Source organism: Hippoglossus stenolepis, chromosome 3 (genome assembly GCF_022539355.2).
Source record: "Hippoglossus stenolepis isolate QCI-W04-F060 chromosome 3, HSTE1.2, whole genome shotgun sequence".
NCBI classification, from domain to species: domain Eukaryota; kingdom Metazoa; phylum Chordata; class Actinopteri; order Pleuronectiformes; family Pleuronectidae; genus Hippoglossus; species Hippoglossus stenolepis.
In genome coordinates, this window is record NC_061485.1 from 4,052,023 (window position 1) to 4,073,599 (window position 21,577).

General features: G+C 42.1%; 1 protein-coding gene across 1 annotated transcript in view; it reads left to right on the forward strand.

The window, feature by feature from the left end:
* Nucleotides 1–857: 857 nt before the first annotated feature.
* Nucleotides 858–21,577, forward strand: part of pmepa1 (prostate transmembrane protein, androgen induced 1) — a 40,612-nt gene continuing 19,892 nt past the window's right edge. The window contains exon 1 of the mRNA XM_035151702.2: nt 858–1,145. Coding sequence (XP_035007593.1) covers nt 1,049–1,145 — 97 coding nt within the window. The 5' untranslated portion in view covers nt 858–1,048. The remainder of the gene's footprint in view (nt 1,146–21,577) is intronic.

The window sequence follows — 21,577 nt, forward strand, 5'->3', positions numbered from 1 at the left end:
GAAGCAGACAGAGAGAGAGAGAGAGGAGAGACAGAGAGAGAGAGAGGGGAGAGACAGAGAGAGAGAGGGAGAGGAGAGCAGACAGAGAGAGAGAGAGAAGAGAGAGAGAGAGAGAAGCAGACAGAGAGAGAGAGAGTGTGAGACAGAGGGAGAGATATAGAGTGAGAGAGAGAGAGACAGAGAGAAAGAGAGAGAGAGAGGAGCAGACAGAGAGAGAGAGAGAGAGGGAGAGAGGTGAGACAGAGGGAGAGATATAGAGTGAGAGAGAGAAAGAAAGAGAGAGAGAGAGAGAGAGAGAGAGAGAGAGAGAGAGAGAGAGGCAGACAGATAGATGGAGAGAGACTGAGAAACTGGAGACAGAGCGAGAGAGAGAGAGAGAGAGAGAGAGAGAGAGAGAGAGAGACAGAGAGAGAGAGAGAGAGAGTGAGAGAGAGAGAGAGAGAGAGAGAGAGAGAGAGAGAGAGAGAGAGAGAGAGAGAGAGAGAGAGAGAGAGAGAGAGAGAGAGACAGAGAGAGAGAGAGAGAGAGAGAGAGAGAGAGAGAGAGAGAGAGAGAGAGAGAGAGAGAGAGAGAGAGAGAGAGAGAGAGAGAGAGAGAGGAGCAGACGTCCAGTTTAGTCGCCGGTCACTCGGCGTAAAGACACGAAGGCTGGTTCTTAACGAACGGAACCGAACAGTCAAAGTAACCGAACTACACGACCGAATAACAACAGCAGCAAAGTAAATGTAAAGACTGTGCGGCCACTTTGATAGTGAGCCGATAGATAGAGAGATAGAGAGATAGATAGATAGAGAGACACGGATATAGAGAGAGAGACACCGATAGAGAGATAGACTGGCTGACTGACTGACCGGCTGCGGAGGAAGAGGAGGAGAAGGAGGTGGAGAGAACCGACAGGAGGAGGACGCACGGAGCGGAGGAAGGAAGCAAGGAAGGAGAGGAGGCTGGAAGAGAAGCAGAGGAAAAGGGAGGATTCTCTGGAGTTCTCCGGTTCTCCTCTCGCCCTCCACCCCGGGACCCGCGGATGTCTGCTCTCCGGAGGCTGTAAATGTTGAACTTGATGGGTGTTCCAAACACCACCGCCGCCAATGTCTCCTGTACTTGTAACTGCAAGCGCTTCACCTCCCTCCAGAGCATGGAGATCAGTGAGTAACTTCCATTTCTTCCATGTTTGTTTCTGCTTCTGTCTCACTTCACTTTTTTTTGGGGGCTTTCTTCTCTCTCTCCCCCCCTGTGTCCGGCGGCTCCGCGAGTCGAGGGGGCATCGGCATCTTTTTGTGTTTGTTTTCGTGTCGCCGTGCGGTGCAGCGGTCACACTGGGGCACGGGGGACATGTATGAGCCGGGTGGACCTAGCTAAATGTTGTTGTTAGCTTTTTTAGCACACTGTAACTTTGAGGCGGGGGGCTTTTTTCACGCATCGCAAACCAGCGCCGCTAGCTTAAAGACGCGTAAACAAAAAAGCTAGCTTCACTCAAAAGACGTTAAGTTCCCCCTCCGTGCTCCGCGACGCTCGGTGTTGAACTTGACCCAAAACCGAAGGCACCAGCGGGCGTCCCACCCCCCCCACACACACACACACACACACACACACACACCCCGCCGAAGTGAGCCCCACCGCCGCCTTGTTTCTAACATGGTGTTTTTAGGTGAGTTCCTCGCCGCTTTATTCGCAATGGAGGCGGATTTCTGCACAACTTGGCCCTTTTTCCAACGGGGCTCCGGTCGGGTCCGCTTCTCTTGGCGGACAAACGCAGACATGCACGTCTTCTGTCTGTCTGTGTGTGTGTGTGTGTGTGTGTGTCGGGGTTGTTTTTTTTTTAACGGTTTATCTGCGGGTTTTTAAAAAAGTGCGTGTAAGTTGTGTTGGGGGTTGCGGGACGGTGGATGTTACACCGCCGGTAAGTGCTGGTTTTCCGTGCCGGAGCTGGAAGTTTTTGTCGCCGCTTCGTCATGTCGAGCAAAGCCAGACGTCTGTCTCGCCGTCTGCCTGCGAGCGCGTGCGTGCGGGCGGGCGCGTGCACGTATCTCTCTCTCTCTCTCTCTCTCTCTCTCTCTCTCTCTCTGCGCGTGTGTGTGGTCGTGTCCGGGAAATCCCTGTGTCGATTTATACACGAGTTTGATGTCTGTGTATTTTTGTGTTGCTGGGTGAAGCAAGGCACTTAAAAACCCTCCCCCCGGGTTAGGGGTTTGATTCCCAGCAAGGGGACTGTGTGTGTATGCAATTGTCCTATTGTGAGGTGTGTGAATATGTGTGTACTGGTTTCTGTAGCCTCTGCAGGACCTTCTCCAGCATAAATACCCACTTATCATGAGGCACAACATCATTTGTGAGGTCCTGGTTTAGGTTGTGTATCGTGGATATGTTAGGCTGGCCACAATGAATGGAAGTCAATGCAAAGTCTTGATAAAGATGGCTGTGTGTGTGTGTGCGTGGGTGTGTGTGTTGTGTGTGTTCAGCAGAGGTCACCTGCACGGCTGACTCACAAAACTTCAATGCCTTCAAAAAAAGACAAGCAACTTTGAAATTCATTGATTTTACAGCAGCTCTCTTGTTTCGTGTGAGAGCTGCAACTTACCAGTATCTTTTATTGTAAGGTGTGTGAATGTGTGCGTGTACTGGGTTGTGTAGCCTCTACGGGACCTTCTCCAGCATAAATACCCACTTATCATGAGGCAAAACGTAGTTTGTGAGGTCCTGGTTATAAGGTGTGAATTGTGGATATGTGAGGTTTAGGGGTTAGGATTGGTTAGGCTGTCCACAATGGATGGAAGTCGATGCAAAGTCTTTATTAAGATAGGTGTGTGTTTGAGTGTGTGTGTGTGTGTTCAGCAGAAAACTTGAATGCCTTCAAATAAGACAAGCAACTTTATCTGTTCTTATGATCTGTCAGTCAATCAGTCGCTTATTTTTTCCATTAATCAATCCAGGAGGAAAAAAGGCAAATATATTACATTTTCAAGATTAACGAATGCCAATATTTGAACTGGAGAAGCTGGATTTTTATCTTAAAAATAACTCATTAATTTCCCATAGACGAACAATTCTATTCATTGTTTTTGAAAGGTCTTATTTGTAATGATGGTAGAAGTATACCAATGAGAGTTGACTACCAGAGATGATTAACAGATTTATCAACAATCATGATTTTCATCATAGTTTCCTAAACCTAACGGATGTGATATCTTTAAATATCTTGTTTTATGCAGCCAACAGTCCAAGACCCAACGTTGTTCAATACATGCTCATAAAATGGCTAATAATTAATCAACCGTTACAATAATTATTGATTAATTTTCCAACAGTCTACCTATTGTTGCAGCTATATACTGAATATTTTTGTTGGACTGTTGGTTGGACAAATCAAGTGTTTTTTGAACGATTTGACATTTGATTGATCAAACATGAATCAATTAATCCAGTAAACAATTGAAATATGAATCATTAATACAAGACTTTAAAAATACCCATGTAATGAGTTAATTTTCCATGATAAACACGCAGGGCTGAATTCAGCCTGGTGAGATACGAATCAACTACTCACAGACTTAACCAGGGTTTAGATTATGCCGATACAATGACGATAAATGGCTTTTTTCCATTTTAGATTTATTGAGAAATGAGGAGATATTTTGACAGGCCAGTGTAAACATCTATAGTACCATACATATGTTGTGTAGTCGTACATGTCCAAAAGGTGGTGGTCACCTGGAGATCCTCCCCATACTGATGCTTGAACATGTAATTCCTTGGTCATTGATCTCTGCTCTGTTCTGGAGGCTTTCCACCGGATTTTGGAACCTGGCTTTTATGGAGATTTGCTCCTTGGAGCTTTATGATGTTGGAAAAAAACCAGGTCTGGCTCACAGTCAAGATTCAAACACTTTATTGCCATTGCAACACAACTGATAGGGAAAAAAAATCTGAAACAAAAACCTTCTGGGACATAAAGAAGGAATTTAAAAATTACAAAAAAGTAATAATAAATAATGAAAACAAGCGTTCCCATGGGCGTGTTACCAGTACCTCGAGCTGATTTGTGTAGCCCACCATTGTACACTCTGTGTTATAGACAGGAATAAAAGCAGAACATTAGTGATTTAGGAATTAAGTGCACAAACGGCCTCTGGGTAAGTGCTCCTGAAGAGCCGGGCTACTTTTCAGTCTTTTAAAAAGAAGAGAGGAAGTTAAAAACATGGTTAGCGGGGATGAGTGTTGTAATGGTGTCGATTTCAGCTCCCATCCTCTGACTTGCGATGCACGGCAAACCCTTTTGTCCAGACGCTGTCTTTTCATACCACACAGTTATTCCACACCAGTCACGATGCTCTCGATTCCGGCCCACTAAAATGGCATTAGACCTTCCGCGTGACATGGAAAACATTTTCAGCTGCCTTTAGAAAAGAAAAGTCTCGTCTGAGCTTCCTTTTAGTTCTGTTTCAGTGTTGACCTACCACTTTAAAGAAGATGAAAATGTCACATTCGGCGTTCCAGTTTTTCTCAAAGGTGTTCCTTTGTCCACGCTCTATCTAAGATTATCAAGTCCTTCCACATTAAACTGGGAATACCATTATTGTATTGACCTATATACGCAAGCGGAAACCCAATTCAGGGTCCGCCTCCTTCAAAGCCGTCGTCAGGGCCACGTACAAACCAAACATACTGTACCACTGTGCAAGATGGTGGTGCCCATATCAAGGATATCTTGGCTTCATTTTGTACAATGGGAGGAAGTAGAGAGGCCTCATTCATCTTTAAGTTCGGTCTATGCCTGTATATGGAGGCTTTGTCATTTTAAAACAGGACTTGGCCCCAGACTGTTTCCACAAAGTCAGGGGAACATTGCATGCTGTAACATTAAGACTCAAACTATTAACGACATCTCCAGAAAGTCGTGTCCACATAAATCTTAACAGTAGCCGTGCTAATAGTTGTAGCGGTAACAATCAGTCAGTGTAATACAGATTGTCTGGACCTGCAACAGAAAGACATGATAAGAATGCAGCCAGACACACACATACAATTCCTCTGTCTGAGAATAGACGTGATGTTTAGTCTGGACGACACAAGAAGGGAAACAGATAAACCTGCAGAGGAGAGGGAAGGCTAGAGGGAGAGTGAAGAAATGGGAGAGTGATGTTTCTGGAAAATAAGAACAAGGTGTCGAGGCAGTGAAGCCAAAAGAGAGAAGAGAGAAACGCTGCGGAAAGAAAAGAGAAACACTGAGTAGGAGTTGACGGAAAACCTGCGTTTAGACTCTGGAACGAACAAAGCATTATCCGGTAAATAAAAACAAAAACAAGGTTATGTGCGAGAAGTTCCATCTGTACGAGGCGGTGTGCACCAGAGTGGGGTGGGGAAAGATGAAAGAGACGCGGGAAGAAAGTGCAACACAGGAAAATTCACGTTATTCACTTGAGATGAGGTGATCAAAAGACGATGCAGAGCTGATAGAATAAGCAGGGGTTCCCCAGACTTTCACTTCAAAAGAGCCATCTGGGAAATGAGCTCTCACTTCATAACAGATGTTGTCACATGAAGGCAAAGCTGCCTTCAAGGGTCAGTTCATCTAAATAGACAATAAAGAAATGACGGCGACAGTTTTGGTTTCATTTGTCCAGGTTTTCAAGTATCTGTGTCAGAGAGCTGTGGGTCCATCGCAATGCAAAATTCAACAGCAACGTATCTCAATGTAATAGTCCCTGTAAAAACTGTTGACAGTGCTGTGTTCGGTGGATTATCCAGAGTAGATTGGACACTTTCTTAGTGGAGAGGCCGTTTTAATATGTTTTTTAATGTTTACTACCATTAGGACGATACAAAATTCCATCTACAACCATGGAATTAGAGGAGTGAAAGAAATTAGGCAAGTTATTTAAAAACGGTCAGATTGTTTGGGTTAATTAGCCATTAAAGGTTTTTCTTTGATGACTAAAATATTCCTAATAGACGCTTAAAACTTCACACACATAACTTTTACTGTTCATCTTTACTATACAGTCATTGGTACAACTCATGGCTAAAACACATGAAGCAACTCAGTTAGCTGAGCTCTGGTTGAACTGGGAAAAGGCCGGTTCCCACTTCTAGTCCTCTTATGTATAAAGATTGTTGTGTTCATGCAACTTGCGCACATAGTAAAAGCATATATACATTTCAGTTATATAACTTTGTAAATCCCGATTTACCGGACAAAGGAGCTGCAAGGAACCTGACTCACGTTAAACTATTATTAATCTGTCCCAGTGTCTCCGCTGCACATCCTCCCTCATCTGGATCTGTGGAGTTGTAATTGTAGGGTTACATATACCTGTTACACCCACTGACATATAAGAGCAGACGCATGCACACTTATACACACACACACACACACACACACACACGGCAAACTCCTATGTATTACACATCTGTTCTGAGCGGCAGACATCGCTAGTCAAAGCACATGACATCAGCATTACTCATAGGCTAGCCGTGCAGGCGTGCATGTGTGTGTGTGCATGGTGAAGTCATTGCTGGTATCAGCTCATAAGAATGGTTTCCTACCAGCAGCCTGGTTTCCCTGTACATTTCTTACTAAACGTCTGGTCGTCTTAACATCAACACCTCCCCAGTCTGTGTCTACAGCCAACATAAACGTTACCTACAGCGTTCGAGTGTGTGCGAGTAGGTGTGTGTGCGTGTGCGTGTGTGAGTTCAGCTGGAGGGTAGTGGCGTTTATTGAATTCTAGGGAAACGAGTCAGAGTGTTCCTGTGGACAGGAAGTGACTGTTGCGTTGGTAGCAGGAAGGACACAATGTGCCTGTTGGTCTTTTCTGCTCAGACTCCTGTAACTGTACCCTGCGTTAAGCCGCGAGTTTGATCCCCGCAACCACCTGTGTATCCATGAGCAAGACACTGAATCCCTAACTGATGACACATTATTTAAGAATGAAAAAAGCTCCCGGCTTAGGTTGCTGTAGGTTTTTTTTTTTTGATTTATTGAATCTGTTTAAAATCCATTTGGCTTAAACTGTCAACACTCTTTCATTAAGTAAAAAAAACATATAGACACACAAGATGAAGAGGTAGTAGAAAGTATTAAATGTTGGTTAACTGGTGAAAAGGTAAAATTATTGTCAATATGAAAGAAAGTTTGATTGAGAGGTTCTGACAACTCGCCGGGTTTGTGGACCTACAGTGTTGAAACTTAGTTTAAAGATACATTGGAAAAAATGGTAAAACTTTCTCGAGCTTCTGTGAATTTTATGGATTTTAAGGAAACTCAATTTATGAAGACAAGGAGTATCCATGTTGCTGCAATGCAAGAAATGCTCAGTGAGAGAGTGAATTACGTTAGTTTACAGAGCAGGGCTACGCTCAGAGGTGAAGTTATGACGTTCACTCTTAATCTTACAGAGATTTGAGTTTGCTATCACCCCTACCTGGTCCGGACCTTCTGAGTTTCCAGTTTAGTCTGAACCTAAAATGTGTGAAAGGTACGTTTGTCATACAAAATTCTCAAGTCCCCTCTCTAAGTTAATACGTGAAGTCAAAACAAATACACCAGACGATAGCCAAGTTTCACTGTGACCGTGTAACAAGTCACTTTCAGAACCAATGTGACGTTTATCATTTAAACTGACGGAAGAAAAAGTAATTATTGGCTAAAAATGACGAAACTGCACCTGCTTGTTGATAAAACCAGAAGAGATTATCTGTTGGGACTTCAGTGTCTGATGCTTCTGCTCTATTGAGTCTCTTCGAGTTGCATGACATCATTATCTGACCATATGTGACATGTCTAGCTACTGCGCTGGACATCACGTCACCTCCAGTTAATTGTGTTTTCTCAGAGGCCACGTCGCCCCACACCACTCCTGGTTTATATTAAACATGTGTACAAAAGCAGCAGCAGCAGCAGCCGTCATGTCTGTATTTACAGTATTTATAGCTCGACAGAAAGTCACTCTCGCGTCTGAAACTCATCTTTCTTATTGACGTGTGTCACTTTGTCATTGTCATGTGTCAGTCGGTACAAAGTTTCCACATCCTGTTCAGGCTGCAGCTCCCATGTGACACGCAGAGGATGTTCATGAATCAGTGTGAAAAGCAAAAAGCAGGATCATACCGATCCCTCTTATGACAGCATGAAATGAAATGGGAAAAATACATCCTGAGGCAAACTCCACTCAGCTTTGTGTTTGATCTCATCAACTATAATAGCCGAAACCAGAAGCAACTTTTTTTTACACCATTTAACTGAGGTGACTGTCTTAAATGTGCTGTGTCACTGTCGCTCAGCCGGAACAGAGAGAGGAACGGAAAAAAACAAGGACGGAGTCAACGTATGATAGGTGGATGATTTGTTTGTTCACACTTCTTGTTTGATATTACCGCGATTTTGATTAAATCTTTGAGATAGTGATACTAGAACCAGACTTTCTGATAAAAATCAATAGGTATTCACAGAGGTGTTGGCGCTTATTTTTGTCAATATGAAGACTTTTATTTTACACTCGCCTCGGCTTTGTTAAAGACTGTGGAAACCTATTGTCTGTCTGTGGTTTGTGAGGATAATGGGGCAATTCCCAGTTTATTCACCACCAAGGCCACATGACTTTATTTAATCATGGGGCTCTGATATGAAGCTCTGATAGAAGTCTTCAAAGTAACTGGTTGAAACCTGTAAATACATCGGCCAATATGTCACAGTCGTAAATGTTTTACTCCCTATATCGGTATCGGCCCCCAGCTACAACGCTGACACATGTTGGGGCTGATTACATGTGAAAGGAAATGAAATACACGAGAATATGAATAAGAAAAGGAATCCGTTATATTTTCAAACATGGCCGTCAGTTGTTAGGAGGTGTTTGTCTTTCTTGTCACCGTCTTGTCGTTCTCATTGACGGCTTCTCTTTTCTTTTTTTCTGTCGCCTTTCTCTCTCAGTGAATCATGGAAATTAAATGATTGAGCCTGTTCTGGCTGGCCTCCTAGACTTATTATGTAAACCTCTGTCTGGCTGTCTCAGAGCTGCGCGTGTGTGTGTGTATCCGTGTGTGTGTGTGTGTGTGTGTGTGTGTGTGTGTGTATGCGATGTGTTAGTCGAGGAGGATTTGTTAAAGTATATCAAACATTTTTGTTCTACATTTGCCTTTTTCTGGCAACGAAGAAACGTGGTTGATGTTCTTTGTGTGTAGAGAATCAAACCACCTTTTATTTCTGTTTCTTATACTTCACTTTAATCCTTGAGTGTGACAAACGGAAACTAATTTGTCTCTGAAGAAATTATTTAAACGCAGAAAGTCGACTCAGCTGCTTCCTGTTTGTTTCCTGCTTCCAAATAAGTCGTCCACTGCCCTCACAGCGTCACTGGTGCAGCTGTGGGTTGAGGACTCTGCTTAAGGGCACGTCAGCAGCAGCTTATAATGCACAAAAGAGCGTTTCCTGATTTCCACATCCAGATGTTTGACTTGTCCTGGCAACGTGCTCTCTTTGTTTCCTTCTTTCCATCCTTGATTTCGGCCTTCTGCCCTCCTTCCTCTCTTTCATTACAGAGATGTGAAGTGGAAAGACCTATTTCAAGCGCCCCTGCTTCCAGAAATAAAAGTTCCTTTCATTTTTCCCCATAGACAAATGTTACTCAACTCAAAGCTGGAGCCCTCTCCTTTAGCTTTCATGCACGTGAAACACTCCTGGTTCAATCATCAGCACAAGAACTTTTAATAACTGAGTCACAAAATCAAATACAAAGGGAAAATACAGTATAATCTTGTGCACATAAAAACTTCTAAAGGGAAATGAAGTATGACTCTGACTTTTGTCAAGAATGAGTTTATTATTCTGCTAACGGTTAAGGTTATGCAAAGATTAAGCAGCTATGGCGCAGTGCTTTCTCAAGTGCTCCAACAAAACCTTTTTATTTGCTTCTGCTGTTACAGGCCTCTTCTGCTTTGCAGTGGCAGCAGAGGGTCACGGGTACTATACTATTTTGAGCATAATGCCAAACTGACAAAAACTTGAAATAATTTCCTCTTTTGCTTCCATCGTTCTTGCTTCTCTAACTTCTTCGTGCCTTTCATCCCACGTCCCAGCCAGGGTCTGAAATCAACACCTGCCAAGCGCCGCCAAATGTGGGTAGATTTTTTCCGTTTGGTGGATAATTCCTAGAAGACTGTTCGCCGCACTTGTGGGTTAATGATTGCACCGAAATAGTCGTGCAATAAAACCGTATCCAGAGAGTCTCCTCTGCGTTTTGATTTATGGACGCTCTGCTCCTGTCCTCTGTCTCTGCTGGAGTTTGACACACACACATACACACACATGTAACAGCGTCAGGAAAGAAGCTTTTACATTTTTCCAGGATCCAGGAGTTAGTTTTCTCTTTCTTTGACATTGTGGGGGAGGATTTTTTGTTGATTTCCCAGAGAATAATTCATGAATGGCGATGGAAAAAAAATAATCAGGCATATTTAAGGGACATTTTTTAATGCGTGTGTGCATTTGGTGCCACTTGGTTGGATTTAAGGGGACTGTTGGGCGTTGGTGGAAGAATTCACCGAATGCCATTCTAGTTCGAATTGGAATTTACGAACCCCTGATCAATGTACTTAAATAAGTTTCTATTCAACCTAATACCTTATTATCTACATGAAATACTGGAACAAATGTTCACGTGACACAAAAACATATTATTCAAGCAAACAAAAAAACAAATGCTTGGCAGGTGGATTTGTTTTTCTACCATCCTCCTTAGCCCGTGAGTCAAAAAGTTAATTTGGTATCCCGCTCTCAGCTGTTCATTATTCCAATAACACGTACACAGAAAACAAAAAACCCCAAATCATGCATATGTAGATGCATGCAGCATTAGCGTCTGGGGGTCAAGGTCACTGTTACTCTGGGGGTTGTGTGTGTTTGTGAGTGTGTGCTCTCTGCATATGATCTGCATATAAGACAGTGTTCAGCTGAGGCCCTTGTAGTCTGCTGGACCTATATTGTCCCATTAATTAGTCTGAAGTCGGAGTCGGCTCTATATGTCTGTCTCGCACTGTGAATAAATCCATACAGAGACTGTCTGAGGACCAAGAGGCTGCTCTATAAATAAAGGCAATGACTGTTTGCTTGTTATATTCATACTATGCAGCGCTCCGCAGTGTGAAAGAGATCGCCTCTTGTTTTTCTTTAATTAGTCTGAGGCTGAAGAAAAAAACCTGCATCTCTGTCTGGTCTTCTAAATACTTTAATTGTCGTCTGTTTATGTAGTTTGAAAAACAAAGTCTGGGGTGAGGGTTTGTATTGTAGTGCGTTGTGCTGGTTTTTGTGTGGTCTCCACATTAGCAGGGGAAAATGAAGTTTGCAGACTTGATTGCAGCGACACATTGTGTGTTCACATTTTATAAAGTTATTCTCATGGCAAATACTGACACAAAGCTTGTAATGAATAGATAAGCAAATGACAATTTACTGCTTTTGTGAGACTGAAAGGTTTTTTTGTATCTTTTGTCGATGTAGTCTCTCGCAGTCGTACTAGTCCAAACCAGAGTAAACAACAATTTGCTTCTTAAAACATTAGATGGAGACTTCTTACACATTCAAACTTGTTTTCCTTATTTGGTCAGAGCCTGGGTAAGTCACTGTTTGTCTAGTCTTCTTAACACAATAATATGTGTTGTGACTTTGGCTCAGCCACAGGACGATGCTCCACTGTGATCTGTTCATACTACAATTATAAAAACACAGCTTGTCTTTTAAGAATTTGCCCAAAAAACTGAATTGCCACCAAGGAGGTTGTGTCTGTGCCTTTGTCCATTTGTTTGATTGTGAACAATATTACACACAAACCTTTGTCTGGCCTTGGTGGAGATATGAGCTCTACTGAGGGCCCGTTGTGTAACAGGAAAACACAGCTTCCTTACTAAAACTGAACCAAAAACAAAGTCCTTCCTTAGCCCTCAGAAGGTGGATGACATTTGATGTTATGCTGACGTTCAGGTCATTATTTCAAACAGTTTGTCACTTGGCGGATTTGACATTTAAAGGTGTATTTCTAGTGGTGAAGTTTCATGTTGCAGCTGAACACCCCCCCCCCCTACACACAGGACCAGCTCCACGTCACTGAACAGATTTGTCTACACTCGTATACGTTTAGCAACATAATCACCATTAAACATTCAGATATTCATACAAGTATGTAAATGCATGGTGCGCTGATGGGGGGTTGGTTTTTGCATATGAAACTCTGCATCTGCGCAGAGGGAGGGGGTGAGGTGAGGCGGTTTGGGTCTCTGCGAGGGCAGAGGTCGGGGGTCAGGTCAGGAGGAGGCAGGGTGGGGGGAGGGAGCGACGGCTCATTGATGCAAGAATGGAGTCTGGTGTTGGGAGTGTGCGTCTGTGTATCTGTATTATTCTGTAATATTCCACCACAGTTTACTTCTCATTTTCATTTTGTTGAGCCATTTATTGCCAATATTTGTGTAGACAACACACTGTGTCGTCATTACACTGTGACCCTGCGTCTTTAACCTTCATACTCACAGAATTTATTGATTACATTCATAGATTTCATATCATTCACTTCATTTTGATGTGTGTGTGAGGCAATAATCAGGGGGTTATTGACTCATTCAAGTAATCAAACCTGCTGGCAACGCTCATGCTGAAACCACATATTTAATAACTGACTGAGTGACGCCTGACTGACAGGCTGAAAGCTGATTGGCTGTCAGCAACATGTGGACTGTAGTGACATTTGAAATGATTATTAAGAATTATCATTGACAACGTGTGAGATCAGTCTTGGAGCAGTTGCCGTTATTGCTGAATCTGTCAACAACTTCAACTCCTTCATAAGAGGAAGACTGTTGTGTGTGTGTGTGTGTGTGTGTGTGTGTGTGTGTGTGTGTGTGTGTGTGTGTGTGTGTGTGTGTGTGTGTGTGTGTGTGTGTGTGTGTGTGTGTGTGTGTGTGTGTGTGTGTGTGTGTCCATTAAGCAAAATGAAGACAAACATGGGCAGAAAGGCTGTTTCTTACATTTTCATGCATTTCGCGGCAGAAATCTATGAAAATTACTGAAATGCAAAGTCATGACAGTTATCCCGACGTGTTGCTGACACAGTGATATATACATTTGTTGTTCTGTTACCGTACTCCACGTTGTGTCACAAGCTAAATCTGTAACGCGGTGAGACGCTGACACTGAGACGTTACGTTGCTCAGTCGATCGGTCTGGTCCCGAGTGCGAGACGCAGTCTAGACAAGGAGACACAAAACACATGCACACACACTCTCAACCCCCCACGCATGACATAGATAGACGTCCATGACCGTGGGCTTGACCCCACACACACACAACACACACACACACACACACACACACACACACACACACACACACACAACACACACACACACACACACACACACTCAGACATTCACAGACTCGTATGAGGAGGACTGTGTCTGCCTCACTTTACCCTCTGGCCTATAGGAAACAGCTGGGACCACATGATTTGCATCCGGAAAAAAACCCACGCACAGACGACGCTGTGACTCCACCTTTCTGTTTATATTATTAACATTTATCATCATACATTCAAGTGTTCAAACATACCGGGACAAGGCACAGATTATTCTTATTATGAACACACAGCCAAACGCACACTGAGCTCCACCTCAACGGCAACAATCTCCTCCCTCTCTGACTGTCACACACACCAGACACACACACACACATATATATAGAGCGGACAATAAAAATGTGTCTAGACAAAGCAGCAGGTCAGAACATCCACCCAGACACTGCACTCAACTTCATATGCAAATTAAAGATGTGACTTTAATTGTTTTAAATGCATGTGCAGGTTTTGCCGTTGAGGTGAAAATGACATTTATTGAGGTGTCGGCCAAAAATAAATCCAAAATAAAACACTGTTTGGAGTAAATTAACATCAGAAGGTGAAGTGGAGTATTTACTGTGTTCATCTGCACATTCTTTTACAGCCTCCTCCCACACTGACATGAAACAGATATTGGTCCATGTATTTAGACTGATATGGTTACGTCTTTGCTTACAACATTTTTACTACACCCCCCCCCCAGTCATAATGAGCCTGAGAACCACAAGATGTGAGGATGATGATGATGAAGGGAAGGTGCTAAACTCTTAATTTAAAAGTATAGTAAATAATGTTAAAATCTTCCAAACATAGGTGTCTTATCAAGGTTTATACTTTGAATACATTTTGTAGTACTGGCCTTTTATCATATCAGAGTTAAACAGTTTTGCCAAATGTGGCTGTGAGCACATTGAACCTCGAGACCATTATAAACACAAGGGAACATAAGAAATAGAAAATATTAAATACAACGTAACCATAACGAGAAGAAAGGTCACAGTAATAAAAAGAGGAATGAATCCCAAGTTAGAAAAGAAAGCGCTAAAAAATAACGAGAGCTGCTGCAACAGGCGAGACGCCGTGTTACCATCGACATATGGCTTTGCTCTTTTTTTTAGAGAGTTTGAAAGATTAACTTCGGAAAGTACGACTTTCCAAAGAACTTCTTTTAAAAAAGTCTTTGTTCTCCTTCGTTGGAACAGGAGATGCGACAGAATCCTGTTACAGGAAGTAGAATGCGTGCCAACATGTTTCCTAAAAAAAAAAACCAACAGCCTCCCGTCGTACCTGAGTTGACAGATTCTTGGCAGCGTCGGAAATACAATCGCGTCTCGCATTGTGTCCAACAACCTCCCACACCTCGCTCAGCGAACAGACCCATGCCAGCTGGCACAAACACACACACACACAGACACACACATATATATATATGAGGCCCATATTGTTTTGCGTTTCGTCGGCACTGAGCCAGTTTCCCAGCTTGTTTGCCATCCATCCATCCATTAAGCATTCATGACCCAGCTGCACATCCACTCATGGTAAACATTTCTGACACTGATGCTGCAGAGATGACAACCTAAGTCACTGTCAGCTGTTAACTTGTGCACATAGAAAATTCACTTTCTTCCCTCACACACATACCGAACGAGAAACAGAAATTCCATGCATGTTTTGTTTTTTTTTGCCAAAATATGAAAATTATCGACTGGAGAATTTCTGAAATACTTTTTGGGCATTTAAGCCCTTGAAAAATCTAAGCGCAAATACTCAGACAATAAAATATTTTCGCTTTTAATATTTTTTGCTTCACTTCACTGCCATTTAGTCTGTCTCTTCTTTGTGTGAACTTTCTCTGCTATGCTTCATTTGAATGGCTTTGTTACAGTGATCTTGTTTGGGTTTACGCTGACATTTGTTTTGTCTAAAGTAGAGGTCGTCTCGCTCTCACACGCAGACACACGTGAAGACACAAAAGCTGAGGCAGGCTGATTCATGCGGAGGATGAGGCGAGGAGCTGGGATGATTTCAGGTTTCAGTCTTTGAGGAAGAAAAGATATTTTCCGCACCAGGTGCTTCTAATGTTTCGGCTGTTGGCCACTGAGCCGCTCTGATGCTGCAATAGAGGAAACATTCACATGTTTCTGCTGTTTGCCAAGAGTTATGAGTACAGAGTCTGCACTGTGTACGACTCTGTGGGTAAATAAGGATTTTAAATAGTAAAAAAAGACAGAAAATCTAAATGTATTTGATACACTGGGGGTTTTTTAGGAGCTTTATTGCTTTAAACTATAAATAAATGTGGCTTAAAAGCTCTGTAAATATGCAGAGTATGTGATAATAATAGGCTGAATATAAAGATGCACGACATGTTTCCAATTCCTGTCCAGAAATGAGGCTAAAATATCCTGCATACAAACGCTGACATCTTGAGCTGATGATGGCTGAGAGAATTCCTCCTGATATACACGATCATCCAAGTGGGTCTCAGCTGTCGATCCTGGTTCACCCCGTTTTCACATCGTACATCTTTTTTGTTTTTGGTCCATGTCCCATCTGTTAACATGGAGGAGACAGGGTTTCTGGCCTATTCTACAGCCAGCCACCAGGGGACGTTCAAGATGCTTTAGCTGTCAGGTTGGTCCATCTTTATAAACAGTCTATGGTGATAATTTATTTATACGGCCCAATACCATAAATCGCAAATTTGCCTCAGGGGGGGCTGAACAATCTGTACAACGTTACGACACCCTCCCACAAAACCCTGAACATAAACCAAGACGCGACACAACAATTCAGACTGGACGGCACAATCTGCAGCATGCGAGTCAGTCTCAACATCTACCAAGGACAGACGAGGCGGGATTAAAGTGATGTCACGTCTTTAATGTGCTGATCAAAAGAGAAGGTGGATCAAACACTACACCGAGAGAGAAATCACACAGATGTCGAGGGTTAATGTTACTTATTTAAGACGGTGTCTGTGTCGGTTCGGGGCCAATGACGAGCATCTACAGTTTTATCTGACCTGATTTATATTGTTCTCTGGGTGAAACCAAGACGATCAGTCACAGCCAGAAAGGCCTGACGCGGGTGAAAGTTAAAGTCACATGATCCCATCAGAATTAGTCAGAAAGTCTGAGATAGTAGTGTGGATAGTACAGTGAATAAATGGCAGGTGATCTGTAGAGTGATGGGAGTCGGTTGCTCTGGATAAAGCGAGTCATAGCTAATGGAGAGGGTTATAACACTGGATTCATCAGCAAGAGAAATACCCTCTCAGACCTGCACTGAAAGTATCCAGAGGTTAATTCTTACACCACTGTAAAAATACAAATATCTCAGGATGAAAAAGAGGAGCCGTGTGTGGAAGACGTAGAAAGATGAGATTCCATCGCTTGTTGTGATAAGGGCCGACGCCGGTCCACAGTGAAATGTATTTCATGTGCTGCCTCCTACACGCTCCACCCAGGCTCGTGTTGTTGTGAATGTGTTTGATCTGCACAATTCCCTGCTGCGTTCTTCATGTGTGAAAGGCAAACTCTGGAAAGTGTTCAGACCCACTTTACAGGACACATTTTTTTGTTAATATAACGGTGAAGTTATAGATGTGTATGTAAGTCATTAGCATTGTTTAGACAGACACGCACGCACGCACACACGCACACCTGGCTAGACACAACAATGTCTGAACACTCTGAATGTCTGTTTGACCCTTTGTGTGTTTGTGTGTGTGTGTGTGTGTGTGTGCACGTGTGTGTGTAAGGACCGGCTGAGCTGGTTTTGGCTTGGCAGCCAAACACTGTTTGGACAGGGACAACATGTCTGGCTCGCGCACACACACACGTACCCACATCCCTGTTTGATCTTCCACTCACTGCCCCTTGCTTCACCTTATCTAAAGCTCTTTTCACACTGGACAGAAAAACACACCAACATCTGGCCTGTGTCGTCAGTGTGAAAGGGAAAAGTCAACGTTCATTCCCGGGTCAGAAAACTCTGCAGTAGTCGCAGGTATTTATTGGCCTCAGCTCCGTTCGGCAGTTATATCTAAACACGACAGCCGCGTGGACATGCACACTTTTTGCTTCTTTTCCAGTGTGATGCAACAACACATGTGGCCTCTGTTGATAATGTCTGTGACTCTTTGTCAACTCAGCCACATATTACATCTGTCCTTGTTCAAGCAGCAGCCGAATGTCATCCAGTCGTGTTTAGTTTGAAGACACGGTCACTGGCCTCTGTCTGCGTTTGACTGTTTACTAACCCTGTTTTCTAGTATGTTTGTGACATTGAACATGACGCAACGACAGAAAAAACAACTTGAAAGGAGAACTTGTCTACTGGCATTGAGAGAGGATTCTTTTATTATCTTTTCGAGGTTTAAAAATCCACATTCACACAGTAATGTTGGTGTTAAAAGCATAAACGACACACACACACACCTGCAGCTTCAGCATAACAGATTTATCCTTGAATATTTTCTGACTAAGTCACTGAACGGTCTGTAATAATCATGGAGAAGAGAAAAGGAAAAAAGTTCTAGTCACACTCAGATCGTCATTGTGTGTCGCAATTAATAAATCAATCAAACTTTATTTACTTTACTATGCACAGGGAAATATCACAAAATCGATTTTAAAAAGTAAAATAGCAACAAAAAAAAAAAGGCAAAAAATAATAATATAATAAAAATAAGAGAATAAGATAATGTCTATAAACCATTCTGTATTGTAAAAAAAGTTGTGAGTCACTTAAAAGCCTTCAACTTAAATTGAGTTTTAGAATCTGTAATAAAACTATTGTTGTTTTTTCTGCAGCAGTTGTGCAAAGATAGATTTAGTATGTAACTGACGATGTGAATGTACAAATAGAAATGTTTTGATTTAGTAAATTAATCATCTTTGGGTTTTGTTTTGTTTATTAGACAAAATAAGACACTTGATGATAATCTCTCATTTATCACAGTTTTTCAGAGAAATCTGCAGATTAACTGATGTTGAAACAACACTAAATGGAATTTTATTACATATAACCCTACCACACAGTTTAAAATATTGTAGATTTTTAAGCTACTGCTCAAAGGCACTTCAGCAGTACTTGACTGTGCAGACCATATCACTTGTGTGAGTTTGCAACCTGCTGCACTGTGAATGTGTGCATGTGTTCAAAAACACTCAGTACAGACTGTTAATGATTACTGTTATGTCTAGTATCACATTGGATCAAAGCCATTACACACACACACTAGTCTGCACTCGCACCACACACACACACACACACACACACACACACACACACACACACACACACACACACACAGGCGACTGCATGTGACCTGCCCTCTGCGTCTCTGTCTGACTTCCCTTTCTCTTTCACATTCAAAAGAGCAGTGTGTGTTTTTGTGCACGAAGGTCTGATTGTGTCTGTCAGTGTGTGTTTGTGTACCTTGGGCTCTGTGTGTGTGTGTGTGTGTGGTGCGAGACGACAGGGGTAGTCTAGCTCCTTCCGGCTAGAATTATAATGAGAGACTGCACACACACACACACACACACTCAAACACACTCACTCACACTCGCAGACCCAGACAAGCAGCTGATAATGAGGTTTGATTTTCATATGTTTCAGACAGAATACTCAGCAGGTCAGCAAGTACATTGTGTGTGTGTGTGTGTGTGTGTGTGTGTGTGTGTGTGTGTGTGTGTGTGTGTGTGTGTGTGTGTGTGTGTGTGTGTGTGTGTGTGTGTGTGTGTGTGTGTGATATAAATGATTTCAGCTCTTTGTATTTGTGTGACTTCATAAACTTTCACTTGTTAACATTAATGTCTCTCTCTCTCTCTCTCTCTCTCTCTCGCTCTGTGCATATGTGTGTATAAATGTGTTTGTGTGTAGTTGTGTGTCCATTGCAGTTCGAGTTGTGTCATCTGCGTTTGTCTGTGTTTTGTCTCTGTCTGATGTTTGTGATTTCGGTGTAGTCAGACTTCTGTTTAAATCTTGCTGTTATAATAAGGTCTTGCATTACGTGTTAATGTGTCTAGACGCTCTGATTTCATGTCCTCAGTGCGTTGCATTATAGATTTTATATTGCTTTGGTATTGACTCTTATTATAGTTTCCTGTTTTTGTAGACGTACATTCTCAGACGTTGATTGCTGCTTAATCACCATCTTCTGAAAAGAAGGGAAATAACATCAGCAGAAATATAACATAAAAAACTTGCAACATAAAACTCTTACTTAATTTCAAATAGAAATGAATTTACCTCTTCGGAGCGACGTTGTGTTTTATATTCTACATTTTCTGTCTTTGCTTCCGGAGCTGAAATGGAAACTTACAGGTTTCAAAAATCAAGAAGTGACACACGAACCTCCAGGTGCCAGACAGAGGATAATAAATACAAAGTCCACATGCTGATAAAGCAAATACCCGCTGACATAAAGAGTGTGGTGTTTTTTTTTATATTTCAGATTCAAAACAATCAGCGCAGTAAATAAAGAAACCCTGTAAATAATACATATTAAGTTGTTTTTTTTTACCTACTTTGAAATTCTCTTTAGTAACATTATATTACTCTGAGTTAGCGTAGCCAGATAGACGGCGCTAATACAGTAGAAGTAGAAGTAAACATCGTGTGTATATGAATATACCCGGGGGACTGAGATGATGAAAGTAAATAAATAATCACATAAAACCCTTTTAAACTTATAAAGATGCTGATCCAGCGTTTATTTGGATTTCCGTCGTGAAACCAACAGTCCTGTTTTGTTTCTTCTGTCCATGACTGTTCCGTGACCTGCAGCATGTTTTTTATTTTTCTAACCATGACAGAATGTTCTGTAATCTTAGCAAAGTGTTTTTCTTTAATCCAAACAACTGTTTTTTTTTTCTAAACCTAACCGAGTAGTTTCTGTGCATCGACATAACAACACACACGTCGCTGGATTTCAAAACAGAGCATTTATTTGTTTTCCCGCCGATCAGCACCAGTAGCGTTCTCTGTAACTCACAGAAGAAGAACACTTGATAGAAAGAAGAAGAAGCAATTTAATAATAATCCCCAAACTTAATCAAGCGTACAAACTCGCCTGTCATTAGAAAACCTGTCAGGTCGTGGGTCAGATGTCACAGCTCCCTGTTTGTGTTGTTGAGAGCTGGTTCAACGCCCTGTGTCTTTTCATGGTCTCAATATTTAGTCCACTCGTAGTCTGCGACCCTCTCGCTGTTAGCATTAGCATTGCTAGCGTTGCAGATGGGACTCACAGTTTAACATGGGAGTTCCCTGGATTAGCACGCTAAATTTAGACTAATGCTCCACTCTCCTCTCGTCTGCTCTGATCTACTCCGATTAATCCTCCGTCTCCGTCTCCTCTTTACACTCATCTACTCTGCTTCCTGTATTGCTTCATCAAACTCTCTGCAAATGTTTTTGAGTGCCAATAGTCGCAGGAAGCCGGGGAGAGGGGTAACTTTGGGATAACATTTTTGAGTTTAGCTCTTCCTCTGCTGTCCACATGTTTGTGAAAATACAAACCTCATGTATAATACTTGAATTTATCTTTTTTTTTCATCAATTTCTATTGATATTCTGGTTTTGTATATGTTTTGCAGAAGACATCTTGCAGTATTTTTAAAAATGGTGGCTTTGTGATCTGCAAAATACAGCGATTGGACAATATGAGATAATCAATATACTACTACTACTACTACTAATAATAATAATAATTAATAAATAATTATCCACTGCTAGAAAGTCTGTAATGCATTTTAGGGTTAGATTCTGTTTCTGTGTAAATCGATATGGTGTTTTTATTTGATTTGACGTTGGTTTTGTGTATGTAGCTGCTTTCAGACATGCAATGAAGGTTTCTAACACATGGCACACGTCAAACTGGGAGAATACAAATACCTCGGGATGAAAAAGAGGAGCCGTACATGTAGAAGACAATGACAAAAATGCTGTAAACAAAAATGGAATTTATACGTCATGCCCAGGCCTGACCCCTCGTCTGAACGTCCCAGAAATGTTCACAATCGCTGTGAACGCATCTGAACGGGAAAATCGTCTACTGCATTTTTCCATATGTGAGACAAACTGCGGAAAACGTCCACACCTATTTTTCCAGAGTTCGTGTCTGAAGCAGTTTAAGTAATTTACGTTCAAATGTGCACAATGTGATCGCAGACTTGACACAAATACCCCCACTC